We start from the raw sequence: 16,102 nt of genomic DNA, 5'->3' as shown, positions 1-16,102 counted from the left end.
AATTTTTTTTACATTTCAAAACGGCATAGCTAACAATATCACGAAGTTGTGATATTTATATAGATTTTTAGAAAATCTCTACTACGTAGTCATTGTTCCGTAGTCATCCAAACTTATAATTAATTGTAATAATCTCATATGAAATGTTACAAAAATATCGTCGTTATTTGCTTTACTGACACTGCGTTGGACATCAGTTAGAATGCGAAAGTATTCAAATGTGTCGGCAAATGAAATTGAAAATGAAAAAATTGAAATCGGCAAGAATGAAACGATTTCTGTACTCCTATGTTAATTGCCGAAACCTTCGGCAATTCGACAATGCTATAGACTGGTGAAAAGTGCACGTTTTTTTTGGTGAAACGCGCAAGACTTTATCGTTCTATTCTCTGTCGCCCGGCGTTTCAATTTCCGGTCTTAACTTTTATTAATCCAAGCTTTTCAAGCGTTTTGTGGCGACTTTCGTCCAAAAAAATCTGTCTATTTGTGTAGAATCCGATTAGATGGGTTAGTTTTAAGAATTTGCGGTAACCTTTCAAAGGCTTGGTAACATATTTAAATAGGTTTATATGCGTTTGTATCATTATTATACTTAAACGACTTTACTGAAAAATAGTTAAATTTGTTGATAGGATTTCGTTGCAAGGGTTTGGTGACGGCCATTAACGGATAGTTTTTCGGGAGTTGTGTGTACATGTGCATTTATCATAATTCTCCCAATCAATCGTTTCACTCTTGTTTGGTCGTGGGATAATTCTCCCAATCAATCGTTTCACTCATGTTTGGTCGTGGGATTATAAATTTTGTAGTTACCCAGATGTATCATACCAACTTCAGTAATGTGATATCCTACTAATAGCCATTAAAACATCTAAAAATCACAAAAATCCACAAATTACGCCAACCAGAAAGTCACCAAAACAATAACAGTAGTTGTAACGAACCTATGAGAACAATACAAAAAAATATAGGCCTCTATAGGGACTAATGGATAAATCATGCATAAGCTATGTTTCAGCATAAGCTATGTTTCATGCATAAGCTATGTTTCATCACAAGCTATGTTTCATGCATAAGCTATGTGTCATCATAAGCTATGTTTCATCATAAGCTATGTTTCATGCATAAGCTATGTGTCATCATAAGCTATGTTTCATCATAAGCTATGTTTCATGCATAAGCTATGTTTCATCATAAGCTATGTTTCATGCATAAGCTATGTTTCATCACAAGCTATGTTTCATGCATAAGCTATGTTTCAGCATAAGCTATGTTTCATGCATAAGCTATGTTTCATCATAAGCTATGTTTCATGCATAAGCTATGATTCATGCATAAGCTATGTTTCATGCATAAGCTATGTTTCATGCGTAAGCTATGTTTCATCATAAGCTATGTTTCATCATAAGCTATGTTTCATGCATAAGCTATGTTTCATGCATAAGCTATGTTTCAGCATAAGCTATGTTTCATGCATAAGCTATGTGTCATCATAAGCTATGTTTCATGCATAAGCTATGTTTCATGCATAAGCTATGTTTCATGCATAAGCTATGTTTCATGCATAAGCTATGTTTCATCATAAGCTGTGTTTCATCATAAGCTATGTTTCATGCATAAGCTATGTTTCATGCATAAGCTATGTTTCATCATAAGCTATGTTTCAGCATAAGCTATGTTTCATGCATAAGCTATGTTTCATCATAAGCTGTGTTTCATCATAAGCTATGTTTCATGCATAAGCTGTTTCATGCATAAGCTATGTTTCATGCATAAGCTATGTTTCATGCATAAGCTATGTTTCATCATAAGCTATGTTTCATCATAAGCTATGTTTCATGCATAAGCTATGTTTCATCATAAGCTATGTTTCATCATAAGCTATGTTTCATGCATAAGCTATGTTTCATGCATAAGCTATGTTTCATGCATAAGCTATGTTTCATGCATAAGCTATGTTTCATGCATAAGCTATGTTTCATGCATAAGCTGTGTGTCATCATAAGCTTTGTTTCATCATAAGCTATGTTTCATCATAAGCTATGTTTCATGCATAAGCTATGTTTCATCATAAGCTATGTTTCATCATAAGCTGTGTTTCATCATAAGCTATGTTTCATCATAAGCTATGTTTCATGCATAAGCTATGTTTCATCATAAGCTTTGTTTCAGCATAAGCTATGTTTTATGCATAAGCTGTGTGTCATCATAAGCTTTGTTTCATCATAAGCTATGTTTCATCATAAGCTATGTTTCATCATAAACTATGTTTCATGCATAAGCTATGTTTCATCATAAGCTATGTTTCATGCATAAGCTATGTTTCATGCATAAGCTATGTTTCATGCATAAGCTGTGTGTCATCATAAGCTTTGTTTCATCATAAGCTATGTTTCATCATAAGCTATGTTTCATGCATAAGCTATGTTTCATCATAAGCTATGTTTCATCATAAGCTGTGTTTCATCATAAGCTATGTTTCATCATAAGCTATGTTTCATGCATAAGCTATGTTTCATCATAAGCTTTGTTTCAGCATAAGCTATGTTTTATGCATAAGCTGTGTGTCATCATAAGCTTTGTTTCATCATAAGCTATGTTTCATCATAAGCTATGTTTCATCATAAACTATGTTTCATGCATAAGCTATGTTTCATCATAAGCTATGTTTCATGCATAAGCTATGTTTCATGCATAAGCTATGTTTCATGCATAAGCTATGTTTCATCATAAGCTATGTTTCATGCATAAGCTATGTTTCATGCATAAGCTATGTTTCATGCAAAGCTATGTTTCATGCATAAGCTATGTTTCATCATAAGCTATGTTTCATGCATAAGCTATGTTTCATGCATAAGCTATGTGTCATCATAAGCTATGTGTCATCATAAGCTATGTTTCATGCATAAGCTATGTTTCATGCGTAAGCTATGTTTCATGCGTAAGCTATGTTTCATGCATAAGCTATGTTTCATGCATAAGCTGTGTTTCATCATAAGCTATTTTTCATGCGTAAGCTATGTTTCATGCGTAAGCTATGTTTCATGCGTAAGCTATGTTTCATGCGTAAGCTATGTTTCATGCATAAGCTATGTTTCATCATAAGCTATGTTTCATGCATAAGCCATGTTTCATGCATAAGCTATGTTTCATGCATAAGCTATGTTTCATCATCAGCTATGTTTCATCAAGCTATTTTTATGACAAACTATTTGAGGGGTCCGACTCTAATAAGCCAGTTTGACAAGCATTCAATCGTAGCAGTTGTAGACAGCACGGAATGCTGAAAATTGTGAACTGGTTTTGAAGTCTAGAGCTTGCATACTAACACCATGGCTAGCTGTTGGCTTACTTTTATTTTTAGCATGACATACTTCAAGTTGTTCTTGATCAAGCTGGCCCAGCTCATGAGAGAAAGCTTGCAATTATAGATAAGAATCGAAACTTATATCTGACAAGTACGAGAACCTTTGGATCAGAGCCCAATATTCAGAAACTTGGTATGAAGTTGATGTTACATGTTAAGGGAGTTGTATGAATGCCTGCTGATTGATGTTACATGTTAAGGGAGTTGTAGGAATGCTTGCTGATTGATGTTACATGTTAAGGATGTTGTAGGAATGCCTGCTGATTGATGTTACATGTTAAGCAAGTTGTAGGAATGCTTGCTGATTGATGTTACATGTTAAGGAAGTTGTAGGAATGCTTGCTGATTTATGTTACATGTTAAGGAAGTTGTAGGAATGCTTGCTGATTGATGTTACATGTTAAGGATGTTGTAGGAATGCCTGCTGATTGATGTTACATGTTAAGGAAGTTGTAGGAATGCCTGCTGATTGATATTACATGTTAAGGGAGTTGTAGGAATGCTTGCTGATTGATGTTACATGTTAAGGATGTTGTAGGAATGCTTGCTGATTGATGTTACATGTTAAGGAAGTTGTAGGAATGCTTGCTGATTGATGTTACATGTTAAGGAAGTGGTAGGAATGCTTGCTGATTGATGTTACATGTTAAGGAAGTTGTAAGAATGCTTGCTGATTGATGTTACATGTTAAGGGAGTTGTAGGAATGCTTGCTGATTGATGTTACATGTTAAGGAAGTTGTAGGAATGCTTGCTGATTGATGTTACATGTTAAGGAAGTTGTAGGAATGCCTGCTGATTGATGTTACATGTTAAGGAAGTTGTAAGAATGCCTGCTGATTGATGTTACATGTTAAGGAAGTTGTAGGAATGCCTGCTGATTGATGTTACATGTTAAGGAAGTTGTATGAATGCCTGCTGATTGATGTTACATGTTAAGGGAGTTGTAGGAATGCTTGCTGATTGATGTTACATGTTAAGGAGGTTGTAAGAATGCCTGCTGATTGATGTTACATATTAAGGAAGTTGTAGGAATGCTTGCTGATTGATGTTACATGTTAAGGGAGTTGTAAGAATGCCTGCTGATTGATGTTACATGTTAAGGATGTTGTAGGAATGCCTGCTGATTGATGTTACATGTTAAGGGAGTTGTAGGAATGCTTGCTGATTGATGTTACATGTTAAGGGAGTTGTAAGAATGCCTGCTGATTGATGTTACATGTTAAGGGAGTTGTAGGAATGCCTGCTGATTGATGTTACATGTTAAAGATGTTGTAGGAATGGCTGCTGATTGATGTTACATGTTAAGGAAGTTAGAGGAATGCTTGCTGATTGATGTTACATGTTAAGGAAGTTGTATGAATGCCTGCTGATTGATGTTACATGTTAAGGGAGTTGTAGGAATGCTTGCTGATTGATGTTACATGTTAAGGAAGTTGTAAGAATGCCTGCTGATTGATGTTACATATTAAGGAAGTTGTAGGAATGCTTGCTGATTGATGTTACATGTTAAGGAAGTTGTAGGAATGCTTGCTGATTGATGTTACATGTTAAGGGAGTTGTAGGAATGCCTGCTGATTGATGTTACATGTTAAGGGAGTTGTAGGAATGCTTGCTGATTGATGTTACATGTTAAAGGAGTTGTAGGAATGCCTGCTGATTGATGTTACATGTTAAGGGAGTTGTAGGAATGCTTGCTGATTGATGTTACATGTTAAGGGAGTTGTAGGAATGCCTGCTGATTGATGTTACATGTTAAGGGAGTTGTAGGAATGCTTGCTGATTGATGTTACATGTTAAGGATGTTGTAAGAATGCCTGCTGATTGATGTTACATGTTAAGGATGTTGTAGGAATGCCTGCTGATTGATGTTACATGTTAAGGAGGTTGTAAGAATGCCTGCTGATTGATGTTACATATTAAGGAAGTTGTAGGAATGCTTGCTGATTGATGTTACATGTTAAGGGAGTTGTAAGAATGCCTGCTGATTGATGTTACATGTTAAGGATGTTGTAGGAATGCCTGCTGATTGATGTTACATGTTAAGGGAGTTGTAGGAATGCTTGCTGATTGATGTTACATGTTAAGGGAGTTGTAAGAATGCCTGCTGATTGATGTTACATGTTAAGGGAGTTGTAGGAATGCCTGCTGATTGATGTTACATGTTAAGGGAGTTGTAGGAATGCTTGCTGATTGATGTTACATGTTAAGGAAGTTGTATGAATGCTTGCTGATTGATGTTACATGTTAAGGAAGTTGTAGAAATGCCTGCTGATTGATATTACTTGTTAAGGGAGTTGTAGGAATGCTTGCTGATTGATGTTACATGTTAAGGGAGTTGTAGGAATGCTTGCTGATTGATGTTACATGTTAAGGAAGTTGTAGGAATGCCTGCTGATTGATGTTACATGTTAAGGGAGTTGTAGGAATGCTTGCTGATTGATGTTACATGTTAAAGGAGTTGTAAGAATGCCTGCTGATTGATGTTACATGTTAAGGATGTTGTAGGAATGCCTGCTGATTGATGTTACATGTTAAGGAAGTTGTAAGAATGCCTGCTGATTGATGTTACATATTAAGGATGTTGTAGGAATGCTTGCTGATGGATGTTACATGTTAAGGGAGTTGTAAGAATGCCTGCTGATTGATGTTACATGTTAAGGAAGTTGTAGGAATGCCTGCTGATTGATGTTACATGTTAAGGGAGTTGTAGGAATGCTTGCTGATTGATGTTACATGTTCAGGGAGTTGTAGGAATGCTTGCTGATTGATGTTACATGTTAAGGAAGTTGTAGGAATGCTTGCTGATTGATGTTACATGTTAAGGAAGTTGTAGGAATGCCTGCTGATTGATGTTACATGTTAAGGATGTTGTAGGAATGCCTGCTGATTGATGTTACATGTTAAGGGAGTTGTAGGAATGCTTGCTGATTGATGTTACATGTTAAGGAAGTTGTAGGAATGCTTGCTGATTGATGTTACATGTTAAGGGAGTTGTAGGAATGCTTGCTGATTGATGTTACATGTTAAGGAAGCTGTAGGAATGCTTGCTGATTGATGTTACATGTTAAGGAAGTTGTAGGAATGCCTGCTGATTGATGTTACATGTTAAGGATGTTGTAGGAATGCCTGCTGATTGATGTTACATGTTAAGGGAGTTGTAGGAATGCTTGCTGATTGATGTTACATGTTAAGGATGTTGTAGGAATGCTTGCTGATTGATGTTACATGTTAAGGAAGTTGTAGGAATGCTTGCTGATTGATGTTACATGTTAAGGGAGTTGTAGGAATGCTTGTTGATTGATGTTACATGTTAAGGGAGTTGTAGGAATGCTTGCTGATTGATGTTACATGTTAAGGGAGTTGTAGGCATGCCTGCTGATTGATGTTACATGTTAAGGATGTTGTAGGAATGCTTGCTGATTGATGTTACATGTTAAGGAAGTTGTAGTAATGCTTGCTGATTGATGTTACATGTTAAGGGAGTTGTAGGAATGCTTGCTGATTGATGTTACATGTTAAGGATGTTGTAGGAATGCCTGCTGATTGATGTTACATGTTAAGGGAGTTGTAAGAATGCCTGCTGATTGATGTTACATGTTAAGGAAGTTGTAGGAATGCCTGCTGATTGATGTTACATGTTAAGGGAGTTGTAGGAATGCTTGCTGATTGATGTTACATGTTAAGGAAGTTGTAGGAATGCTTGCTGATTGATGTTACATGTTAAGGGAGTTGTAGGAATGCTGCTGATTGATGTTACATGTTAAGGAAGTTGTAGGAATGCTTGCTGATTGATGTTACATGTTAAGGGAGTTGTAGGAATGCCTGCTGATTGATGTTACATGTTAAGGATGTTGTAGGAATGCTTGCTGATTGATGTTACATGTTAAGGGAGTTGTAGGAATGCCTGCTGATTGATGTTACATGTTAAGGGAGTTGTAGGAATGCTTGCTGATTGATGTTACATGTTAAGGAAGTTGTAGGAATGCCTGCTGATTGATGTTACATGTTAAGGAAGTTGCATGAATGCTTGCTGATTGATGTTACATGTTAAGGAAGTTCTATGAATGCTTGCTGATTGATGTTACATGATAAGGAAGTTGTAGGAATGCCTGCTGATTGATATTACATGTTAAGGGAGTTGTAGGAATGCTTGCTGATTGATGTTACTTGTTAAGGGAGTTGTAGGAATGCCTGCTGATTGATGTTACATGTTAAGGGAGTTGTAAGAATGCCTGCTGATTGATATTACATGTTAAGGAAGTTGTAAGAATGCCTGCTGATTGATGTTACATGTTAAGGATGTTGTAGGAATGCTTGCTGATTGATGTTACATGTTAAGGGAGTTGCAAGAATGCCTGCTGATTGATGTTACATGTTAAGGAAGTTGTAGGAATGCCTGCTGATTGATGTTACATGTTAAGGAAGTTGTAGGAATGCCTGCTGATTGATGTTACATGTTAAGGATGTTGTAGGAATGCCTGCTGATTGTTGTTACATGTTAAGGAAGTTGTAGGCATGCCTGCTGATTGATGTTACATGTTAAGGAAGTTGTAGGAATGCCTGCTGATTGATGTTACATGTTAAGGATGTTGTAGGAATGCTTGCTGATTGATGTTACATGTTAAGGGAGTTGTAGGAATGCCTGCTGATTGATGTTACATGTTAAGGGAGTTGTAGGAATGCTTGCTGATTGATGTTACATGTTAAGGAAGTTCTAGGAATGCCTGCTGATTGATGTTACATGTTAAGGAAGTTGTATGAATGCTTGCTGATTGATGTTACATGTTAAGGAAGTTCTATGAATGCTTGCTGATTGATGTTACATGATAAGGAAGTTGTAGGAATGCCTGCTGATTGATATTACATGTTAAGGGAGTTGTAGGAATGCTTGCTGATTGATGTTATATGTTAAGGGAGTTGTAGGAATGCCTGCTGATTGATGTTACATGTTAAGGGAGTTGTAAGAATGCCTGCTGATTGATATTACATGTTAAGGAAGTTGTAAGAATGCCTGCTGATTGATGTTACATGTTAAGGATGTTGTAGGAATGCTTGCTGATTGATGTTACATGTTAAGGGAGTTGTAAGAATGCCTGCTGATTGATGTTACATGTTAAGGAAGTTGTAGGAATGCCTGCTGATTGATGTTACATGTTAAGGGAGTTGTAGGAATGCCTGCTGATTGATGTTACATGTTAAGGGAGTTGTAGGAATGCCTGCTGATTGATGTTACATGTTAAGGAAGTTGTAGGAATGCCTGCTGATTGATGTTACATGTTAAGGAAGTTGTAGGAATGCCTGCTGATTGATGTTACATGTTAAGGAAGTTGTATGAATGCTTGCTGATTGATGTTACATGTTAAGGAAGTTGTAGGAATGCCTGCTGATTGATGTTACATGTTAAGGATGTTGTAGGAATGCTTGCTGATTGATGTTACATGTTAAGGGAGTTGTAAGAATGCCTGCTGATTGATGTTACATGTTAAGGAAGTTGTAGGAATGCCTGCTGATTGATGTTACATGTTAAGGAAGTTGTAGGAATGCCTGCTGATTGATGTTACATGTTAAGGAAGTTGTATGAATGCCTGCTGATTGATGTTACATGTTAAGGATGTTGTAGGAATGCTTGCTGATTGATGTTACATGTTAAGGGAGTTGTAAGAATGCCTGCTGATTGATGTTACATGTTAAGGAAGTTGTAGGAATGCCTGCTGATTGATGTTACATGTTAAGGGAGTTGTAGGAATGCTTGCTGATTGATGTTACATGTTAAGGAAGTTGTAGGAATGCTTGCTGATTGATGTTACATGTTAAGGGAGTTGTAGGAATGCCTGCTGATTGATGTTACATGTTAAGGAAGTTGTAGGAATGCCTGCTGATTGATATTACATGTTAAGGGAGTTGTATGAATGCCTGCTGATTGATGTTACATGTTAAGGAAGTTGTAGGAATGCCTGCTGATGTTACATGTTAAGGAAGTTGTAAGAATGCCTGCTTATTGATGTTACATGTTAAGGAAGTTGTATGAATGCCTGCTGATTGATGTTACATGTTAAGGATGTTGTAGGAATGCTTGCTGATTGATGTTACATGTTAAGGGAGTTGTAAGAATGCCTGCTGATTGATGTTACATGTTAAGGAAGTTGTAGGAATGCCTGCTGATTGATGTTACATGTTAAGGGAGTTGTAGGAATGCCTGCTGATTGATGTTACATATTAAGGAAGTTGTAGGAATGCTTGCTGATTGATGTACTGTATTTGCATATGGATTGCATATAGTAAAAACTGATTTGTCTGCTTTTAAATTTTGAATGTTTTAATGACATAACAACCGATAATAACATAGAATAATAGCCAGAATAGCATGTGTTCTAGGTGCAATGGTCTTGTCCGCTGTCTGCCATGATTCGTGTAACATGATAGCAGCTCTCGCTGATGGCCGCCTCACTGTCTGGTACTATCCGAATGCGGTCTTTGTCGACAAGGCACTTCTTTCTGAGGTGCTTTTTGAAAAAGGTATTTGTTATAGGTTCTTTAGCGCTCCCAATTACTACCTGTCCATTCTCATGGACAGGTAGTAATTATTGCATTATGATTAGTTGTTTTATTGCGTACTTCTCTTTATAATGGTAGTTGTCTTATCTCGTACTTCCATTTATACTGGTAGTTGTCTTATCTCGCTGTTCCTATAGCCAGGGCAGGTTGATTTGTCTGTCATTTTTGTGGAATTTGCTAGTTACCTCACCCTCTTACCGTAACATATATGCATCTTCTTTTTCATACCTAAACTACATACACATTCTGTACAAAAGCCTTTTTATTGCCATAAAATCATAGAATATTTTGAGACTTTTCTTGCGATCAATGCTCTCACTCTTTTACCGACACAGCATTTCCTTGATCTTTGCTCGCAGACCTTGTTACCTGTTTATTACCTGTTTTACTTGAACAGACTCAAGTGAGTTCGGCAAGAGCCCCTTTGTGAGTAGTTTTGTTGGCAGACATGTTGGAATTCGTCGCGCAGATGGAGCCGTAATTTCTACAGCAATATCACCCTACCCAGCTCTGCTCCACGGATATACCCTTGGGTGGGTGCTTTTTGCTTTAACAATGCTTACGCCTATTGGGCCAGTAGTTTTTGTTTGCTTTGTTCAGCTAGCTGCACTATGCCTGTCTCTGTTACGTTAGCGAACAACTCGCTTTATAGCGAGTGCATGAATTATCCCGCGACCAAACTCGAGTGAAGCGAGCGTTTGGCTGTCGAATAATTCATGCACTCCGTACCCAAACCCTTGTACCGAAATCTCTTCCAAAAATTTAACTTTTCTTGTGTGGAGTCGTTTAAGTATAATAATGATACAAAACACATATAAACCTATTTAAATATGTTACCAAGTTTTTGAAAAGTGTAGACAATATCCTAAAACTTACCCATCTGATTGGATTATACATAAGTAGAAAGGTTAATTTGGCCTAAAATCGCCATTAAAATCTGACAAGCCTTTTTTAATCAAAGTTAAGACCGGCTAACAAAACGCCCATAAAGCCGTGCGACAGATGGTAGAACCATAAAGCCTTGCACATTTCACCAGTCTATGGCATTGTCCAATTGCCGAAGGTTTCTGTAATAAATCTAGAAGTGCTGAAAAGTAATCATTTCATTTTTGCCGATTTTGAAGATAACACTGACACTTTAGGCACTTATAATGAGTACTTTGGTATTCCAACTGATGTCCAAAGCAGTAAAAGTAAAGGAAATGACGATGATATTTTTCTAACGATTTTTATAAGATTATTACAATATTTAATTATAAGAATAATTGTTCGATTTTATAAGATTATTATAAGATTTAGTTATAAGAATAATTATTCGAATTTACAAGATCGAAGTATATAGTGACCGATGGTGTGCAATATGTTACTGTTATTATTTTTCTAAAGACTTTGTTGATGATTCTATGACTGCCCAATATCGCGGTACTGCCAAGCTGTTTTTAATATCTGCAAAGTTAAGTAATAGGCCTAAATTTTCTTATAGATATACAGCTATTTCTATGACAACCAGCTAAAATCTGTTTAGACTTAAATTCAGCCTAAGTTTTTGGATATAAATACAGAAATCTACATAAATATCACAACTTCTTTATATTGGTTGCTATGACGTTTTGAAATATAAACAAAGTTGTGCATTGGTTTTCGTTTCTCAAACTTTAACACCAGTTTTCTCAGAACTATGTTTTCGCTTGAATGGTAAACATGCATTCAGTTTATTGACCATAAAATCTGCTGGGATTAAGCTGGAATCAAATTTGTTTTTGCAAAATAACTGAAAATTTTCTCCTTTTGCTAGTGTAGATAACTCTAAATCACACACACCCGACTTAACCATGGTTTTTGTGATCATGACCCATTTCTTCACTTCAGTTACAGATCGCTGTCAAAACCATTCTACATTCAACACAACCAACTTTCAAACTGTGTATATTACACAGCAGCTTGCCATTTTACATGTACTTCTAATATTGCATTTCTCCTACTTCAGGGAAGAGATATAAACGTAATCTTTTCCTTTCATTATTGCTGTTTGTTGTACATAACACCCAGTACATTACAGCTACCATTGCAGCTACCATTGCAGTTCTCCTATTGCACTGCAGTGCCACTGTATGATGGGGGAATTTCTAGTATATACTAGATTTGATACTTCACATTGTGTTTTATTTATTATATATTTATTTTAATTTACTAGATTGTATTTTATATAAAGTGGTGGATGAGTGAAAGCGATATTCTCGAAGTGTTAGTTTTTAATTGACAGCGGCCGATGGGATGATGCTGTGAGGCTATGCAGGTTTGTAAAGGACACTACTCTCTGGTGCTGTCTGGCAGCCATGTCAGCGTACGCTAAAGATCTCGCAACAGCCGAGGTGGCCTATGCCGCCATCGATGAGGTAGGTTAACATCAAGATCTACTAATTGCATTCTAATCCTTGATGGATTTTCTTGGCAGATGGATTAATTTTCTGTTATCCTCATTAAATGTTTTTAACTGTAAATAATCATTCTGAAGTCTGGATGTTTGGTTTAGTTTCCATACCCATAGTTGCAAGTAATCATGCCAAACCAATAAAAGTTGTTCGATGTTCGATAAAAGCTCAGGCTAACAGCACAAATATGACAGAAGATTATAATCTTATCCTTACAATGAAATAATAACAATAAAATGGCCATAGAGTGGTGAAAATCCTTAAGTGGCCATTTATTTTACTGATGAGTCCAGTCAGACATTTTAGAACCGATTCAGAACCGCACAAATGCACTATGGCTGGCTGCTGGCTGCTGGCTACCAGCAGGCTGGCTGCTTAGTGCGTTGGGTCAAAGCAGTATATTTAATGAAACTCCACAGTTGCCAAATATCTTGTTAATTGCTCATGCTTGTTTCAGGCTGACAAAGTTGAATATATAAATTCTATAAAGGAGTTGCCAGGCAAAGAAACACGCAGTGCTGCCATGGCCCTGTTTTGCGGTAACTCCCAAGATGCCGAAGGTATACTTCTCGCTGCTGGACTGTATTTCAGAGCAATAATGATGAACATAGAGTTGTATAACTGGGATAGGTGAGCATCGCTACATAGCTAGACACTCGCTGATAACTGGGTATAATAATTGCATTTTAGTTATAGGAACTTATTTGCTAGGTCAATCAGCGTGTATGATCTGATCATATCACAGGGCTCTGGAGCTAGCTGTGAAGCACAAGACACACGTGGACACAGTTCTTGCTTATCGGCAAAAATATTTGAAAAGGTTTGAACGAGAAGAAACAAGTCAGAGATTCTTGCAGTATATGGAAGGAGTGAGTAACTTGTCAGATTCAAGTACTAGACCATCTAATTTATTAGGAGTGGATCAATCAACTGGTATATAGTAGTATACAGTCATACTAGACCATCTAACTTGTATCAGGAGTGGATCAATCAACTGGTATATAGTAGTATACAGTCAAACTAGACCATCTAACTTATCAGGAGTGGATCAATCAACTGGTATATAGTAGTATATAGTCATACTAGACCATCTAACTTATCAGGAGTGGATCAATCAACTGGTATATAGTAGTATATAGTCATACTAGACCATCTAACTTATCAGAGTGGATCAATCAACTGGTATATAGTAGTATATAGTCATACTAGACCATCTAACTTATCAGAGTGGATCAATCAACTGGTATATAGTAGTATATAGTAGTATACCCGACCATCTAACTCATGACATTCAGCTCTCCTGTTGCTGCTTCAAAAATGTGCTTAGTTGTTCCAATTTCATACTAAGATATGGATTAAGCTGCTACAAGGTTTTCTGTCGCTTTTAATCTGAGTGTGGGTGTCACAGAATGCTTGAACTGTGAAATAGCGCTTGAACTGTGAAATAGCGAACATTGTCAACCTCGTTGACAGGTGAAGATCGATTGGCATACTGTGCAGCAGAAGATAGAAGCTGAATACCAACAAGAAAGGGAAGGTGGAAACAGTCAGGTCAAATCAACTGGGCATCGCTCTACCCAACGAGCCTCCTAACTAAATTCATCCGTAAAACACATACTAGACTCTTATTGAACATTTATATTATTTTCATTGTCAAGGCTTTTCTATAATCAGCTATTCCTAGAGTAATTATAGGCTATCTGAATATCGTTAATGATAAAATATGTTCTGTTATGATATCAACCAAAATGAACTGACCAAAGTGAGTTTAAGAAGAAAATAGGCATGAACAGAGAAGTAATACGATAAGTGAACATGCCTTCTGATGTACTTCTGATGTACTTCTTCCCGTTAGCTCTTTGGTTGACACTTAATGGTAATAGGTAATTGCACTATTTAATGAAATAATAATAATACTGATAATAGACTTGATCAGCACAACTACTGGTTGAGAGAAAAGCCTTGTGCATTGAGGACAACAATAATAAGGCAGGAAGGTTGCTGCAGATCAGCATCAATCATCTCCAGAACGATCACAGAAATGCTGCCCTATAGGTTAAATATTTTACTAAATAATAGTAGAATGTCCGCATGCCAACATTTCAAACTTAACGGCCCTGCGCAAGCTGACATCTGTCACTACGAGCTTCTCCAATCGTTGGAGCTCTTCGTGACGCTTGACTACACCTCCTTCAATCGTACATCATACACAGCACCTCAGCGAGATGACTGATCTTTCGCACTCAGGATCGAAAAACGAAAGCTTCAAGACACTGTATACGAAACTCTATGTCATCACAAAGTGGCATGTTCTCAAAGGTCTCACAATTCTCTGTCCTTCCATGGTCAAGATCTTTGTCAAACTTCAAAAGACAGAAAAAGATTATAACTTCAAAAACATTGATGAGATTTAGACAAAAATGCGATTTGATTTAATTACTACAATAATTACCAGCATTTGTAAACTCGCAAATCAGTGAACTAAACTAGTAATCTAATTGAGCCAAGTTCAATCTAATTGAATCTAATCCAATCAAATTCAATCTAATCTAAGTCAATCTAATTGAGAGTAGCGGATAGATATTTGTAAAAGCTGTGCATACGTGATCTATCTCTTGTACACACCTGACTGCCTTGTTACACAAAAATGTCGTATTTGTTATGCTAGTGCAACAAAGAGGAAATGACATTCGTCATTGCTGGGAATAAATCCATTAAAATAGCAAAATAGCAATTATATCAAATGACTAGCCCCTCAACTTCTAAGCTTCATATACCTATAGGTAATGCATCACCTGGTCATGTACTATCAGTGACATCAGACAACGGTCAGAATGAAATACCATATAAACCATAAACAATAAGAGTGACTGCTAATGAATGGACAGCTGACATCTGACGCTGGTGTCTGACTATCCTGTGATACACTAGCACTGAAGTCTGACTATCCTGTGATACACTAGTGCTGAAGTCTGACTATCCTGTGATACACTAGTGCTGAAGTCTGACTATCCTGTGATACACCAGCGCTGAAGTCGGACTATCCTGTGATACACCAGTGCTGAAGTCTGACTATCCTGTGATACACTAGTGCTGAAGTCTGACTATCCTGTGATACACTAGCACTGAAGTCTGACTATCCTGTGATACACTAGCACTGAAGTCTGACTATCCTGTGATACACTAGTGCTGAAGTCTGACTATCCTGTGATACACTAGTGCTGAAGTCTGACTATCCTGTGATACACCAGCGCTGAAGTCGGACTATCCTGTGATACACCAGTGCTGAAGTCTGACTATCCTGTGATACACCAACGCTGGTGTCTGACTATCCTGTGATACACTAGCACTGAAGTCTGACTATCCTGTGATACACTAGTGCTGAAGTCTGACTATCCTGTGATACACTAGTGCTGAAGTCTGACTATCCTGTGATACACCAGCGCTGAAGTCGGACTATCCTGTGATACACCAGTGCTGAAGTCTGACTATCCTGTGATACACTAGTGCTGAAGTCTGACTATCCTGTGATACACTAGCACTGAAGTCTGACTATCCTGTGATACACTAGCACTGAAGTCTGACTATCCTGTGATACACTAGTGCTGAAGTCTGACTATCCTGTGATACACTAGTGCTGAAGTCTGACTATCCTGTGATACACCAGCGCTGAAGTCGGACTATCCTGTGATACACTAGTGCTGAAGTCTGACTATCCTGTGATACACCAACGCTGGTGTCTGACTA

General features: G+C 37.2%; 2 protein-coding genes across 4 annotated transcripts in view; one reads left to right on the top strand and one right to left on the bottom strand.

The window, feature by feature from the left end:
* The window catches only part of LOC137407359 (intraflagellar transport protein 80 homolog), a 32,681-nt gene extending 18,592 nt beyond the window's left edge, over window positions 1-14,089 (top strand). For both annotated transcript variants that reach the window (XM_068093987.1, XM_068093989.1), the window contains 7 exons: window positions 3,365-3,500; window positions 9,744-9,884; window positions 10,321-10,456; window positions 12,187-12,319; window positions 12,813-12,985; window positions 13,101-13,224; window positions 13,829-14,089. In XM_068093987.1, the coding sequence (XP_067950088.1) occupies window positions 3,365-3,500; window positions 9,744-9,884; window positions 10,321-10,456; window positions 12,187-12,319; window positions 12,813-12,985; window positions 13,101-13,224; window positions 13,829-13,948 (963 nt within the window). In that variant the 3' untranslated portion in view covers window positions 13,949-14,089. The remainder of the gene's footprint in view (window positions 1-3,364; window positions 3,501-9,743; window positions 9,885-10,320; window positions 10,457-12,186; window positions 12,320-12,812; window positions 12,986-13,100; window positions 13,225-13,828) is intronic.
* Window positions 13,974-16,102, bottom strand: part of LOC137407360 (GTPase-activating protein skywalker-like) — a 70,103-nt gene continuing 67,974 nt past the window's right edge. For both annotated transcript variants that reach the window (XM_068093991.1, XM_068093990.1), the window contains one exon: window positions 13,974-14,718. In XM_068093991.1, the coding sequence (XP_067950092.1) occupies window positions 14,599-14,718 (120 nt within the window). In that variant the 3' untranslated portion in view covers window positions 13,974-14,598. The remainder of the gene's footprint in view (window positions 14,719-16,102) is intronic.

The sequence above is a fragment of the Watersipora subatra genome, chromosome 10 (genome assembly GCF_963576615.1).
Source record: "Watersipora subatra chromosome 10, tzWatSuba1.1, whole genome shotgun sequence".
NCBI classification, from domain to species: Eukaryota; Metazoa; Bryozoa; class Gymnolaemata; order Cheilostomatida; family Watersiporidae; genus Watersipora; species Watersipora subatra.
Note: the sequence above shows the minus strand (reverse complement) of the source record. Positions and strands in the feature narration are given on the sequence as shown.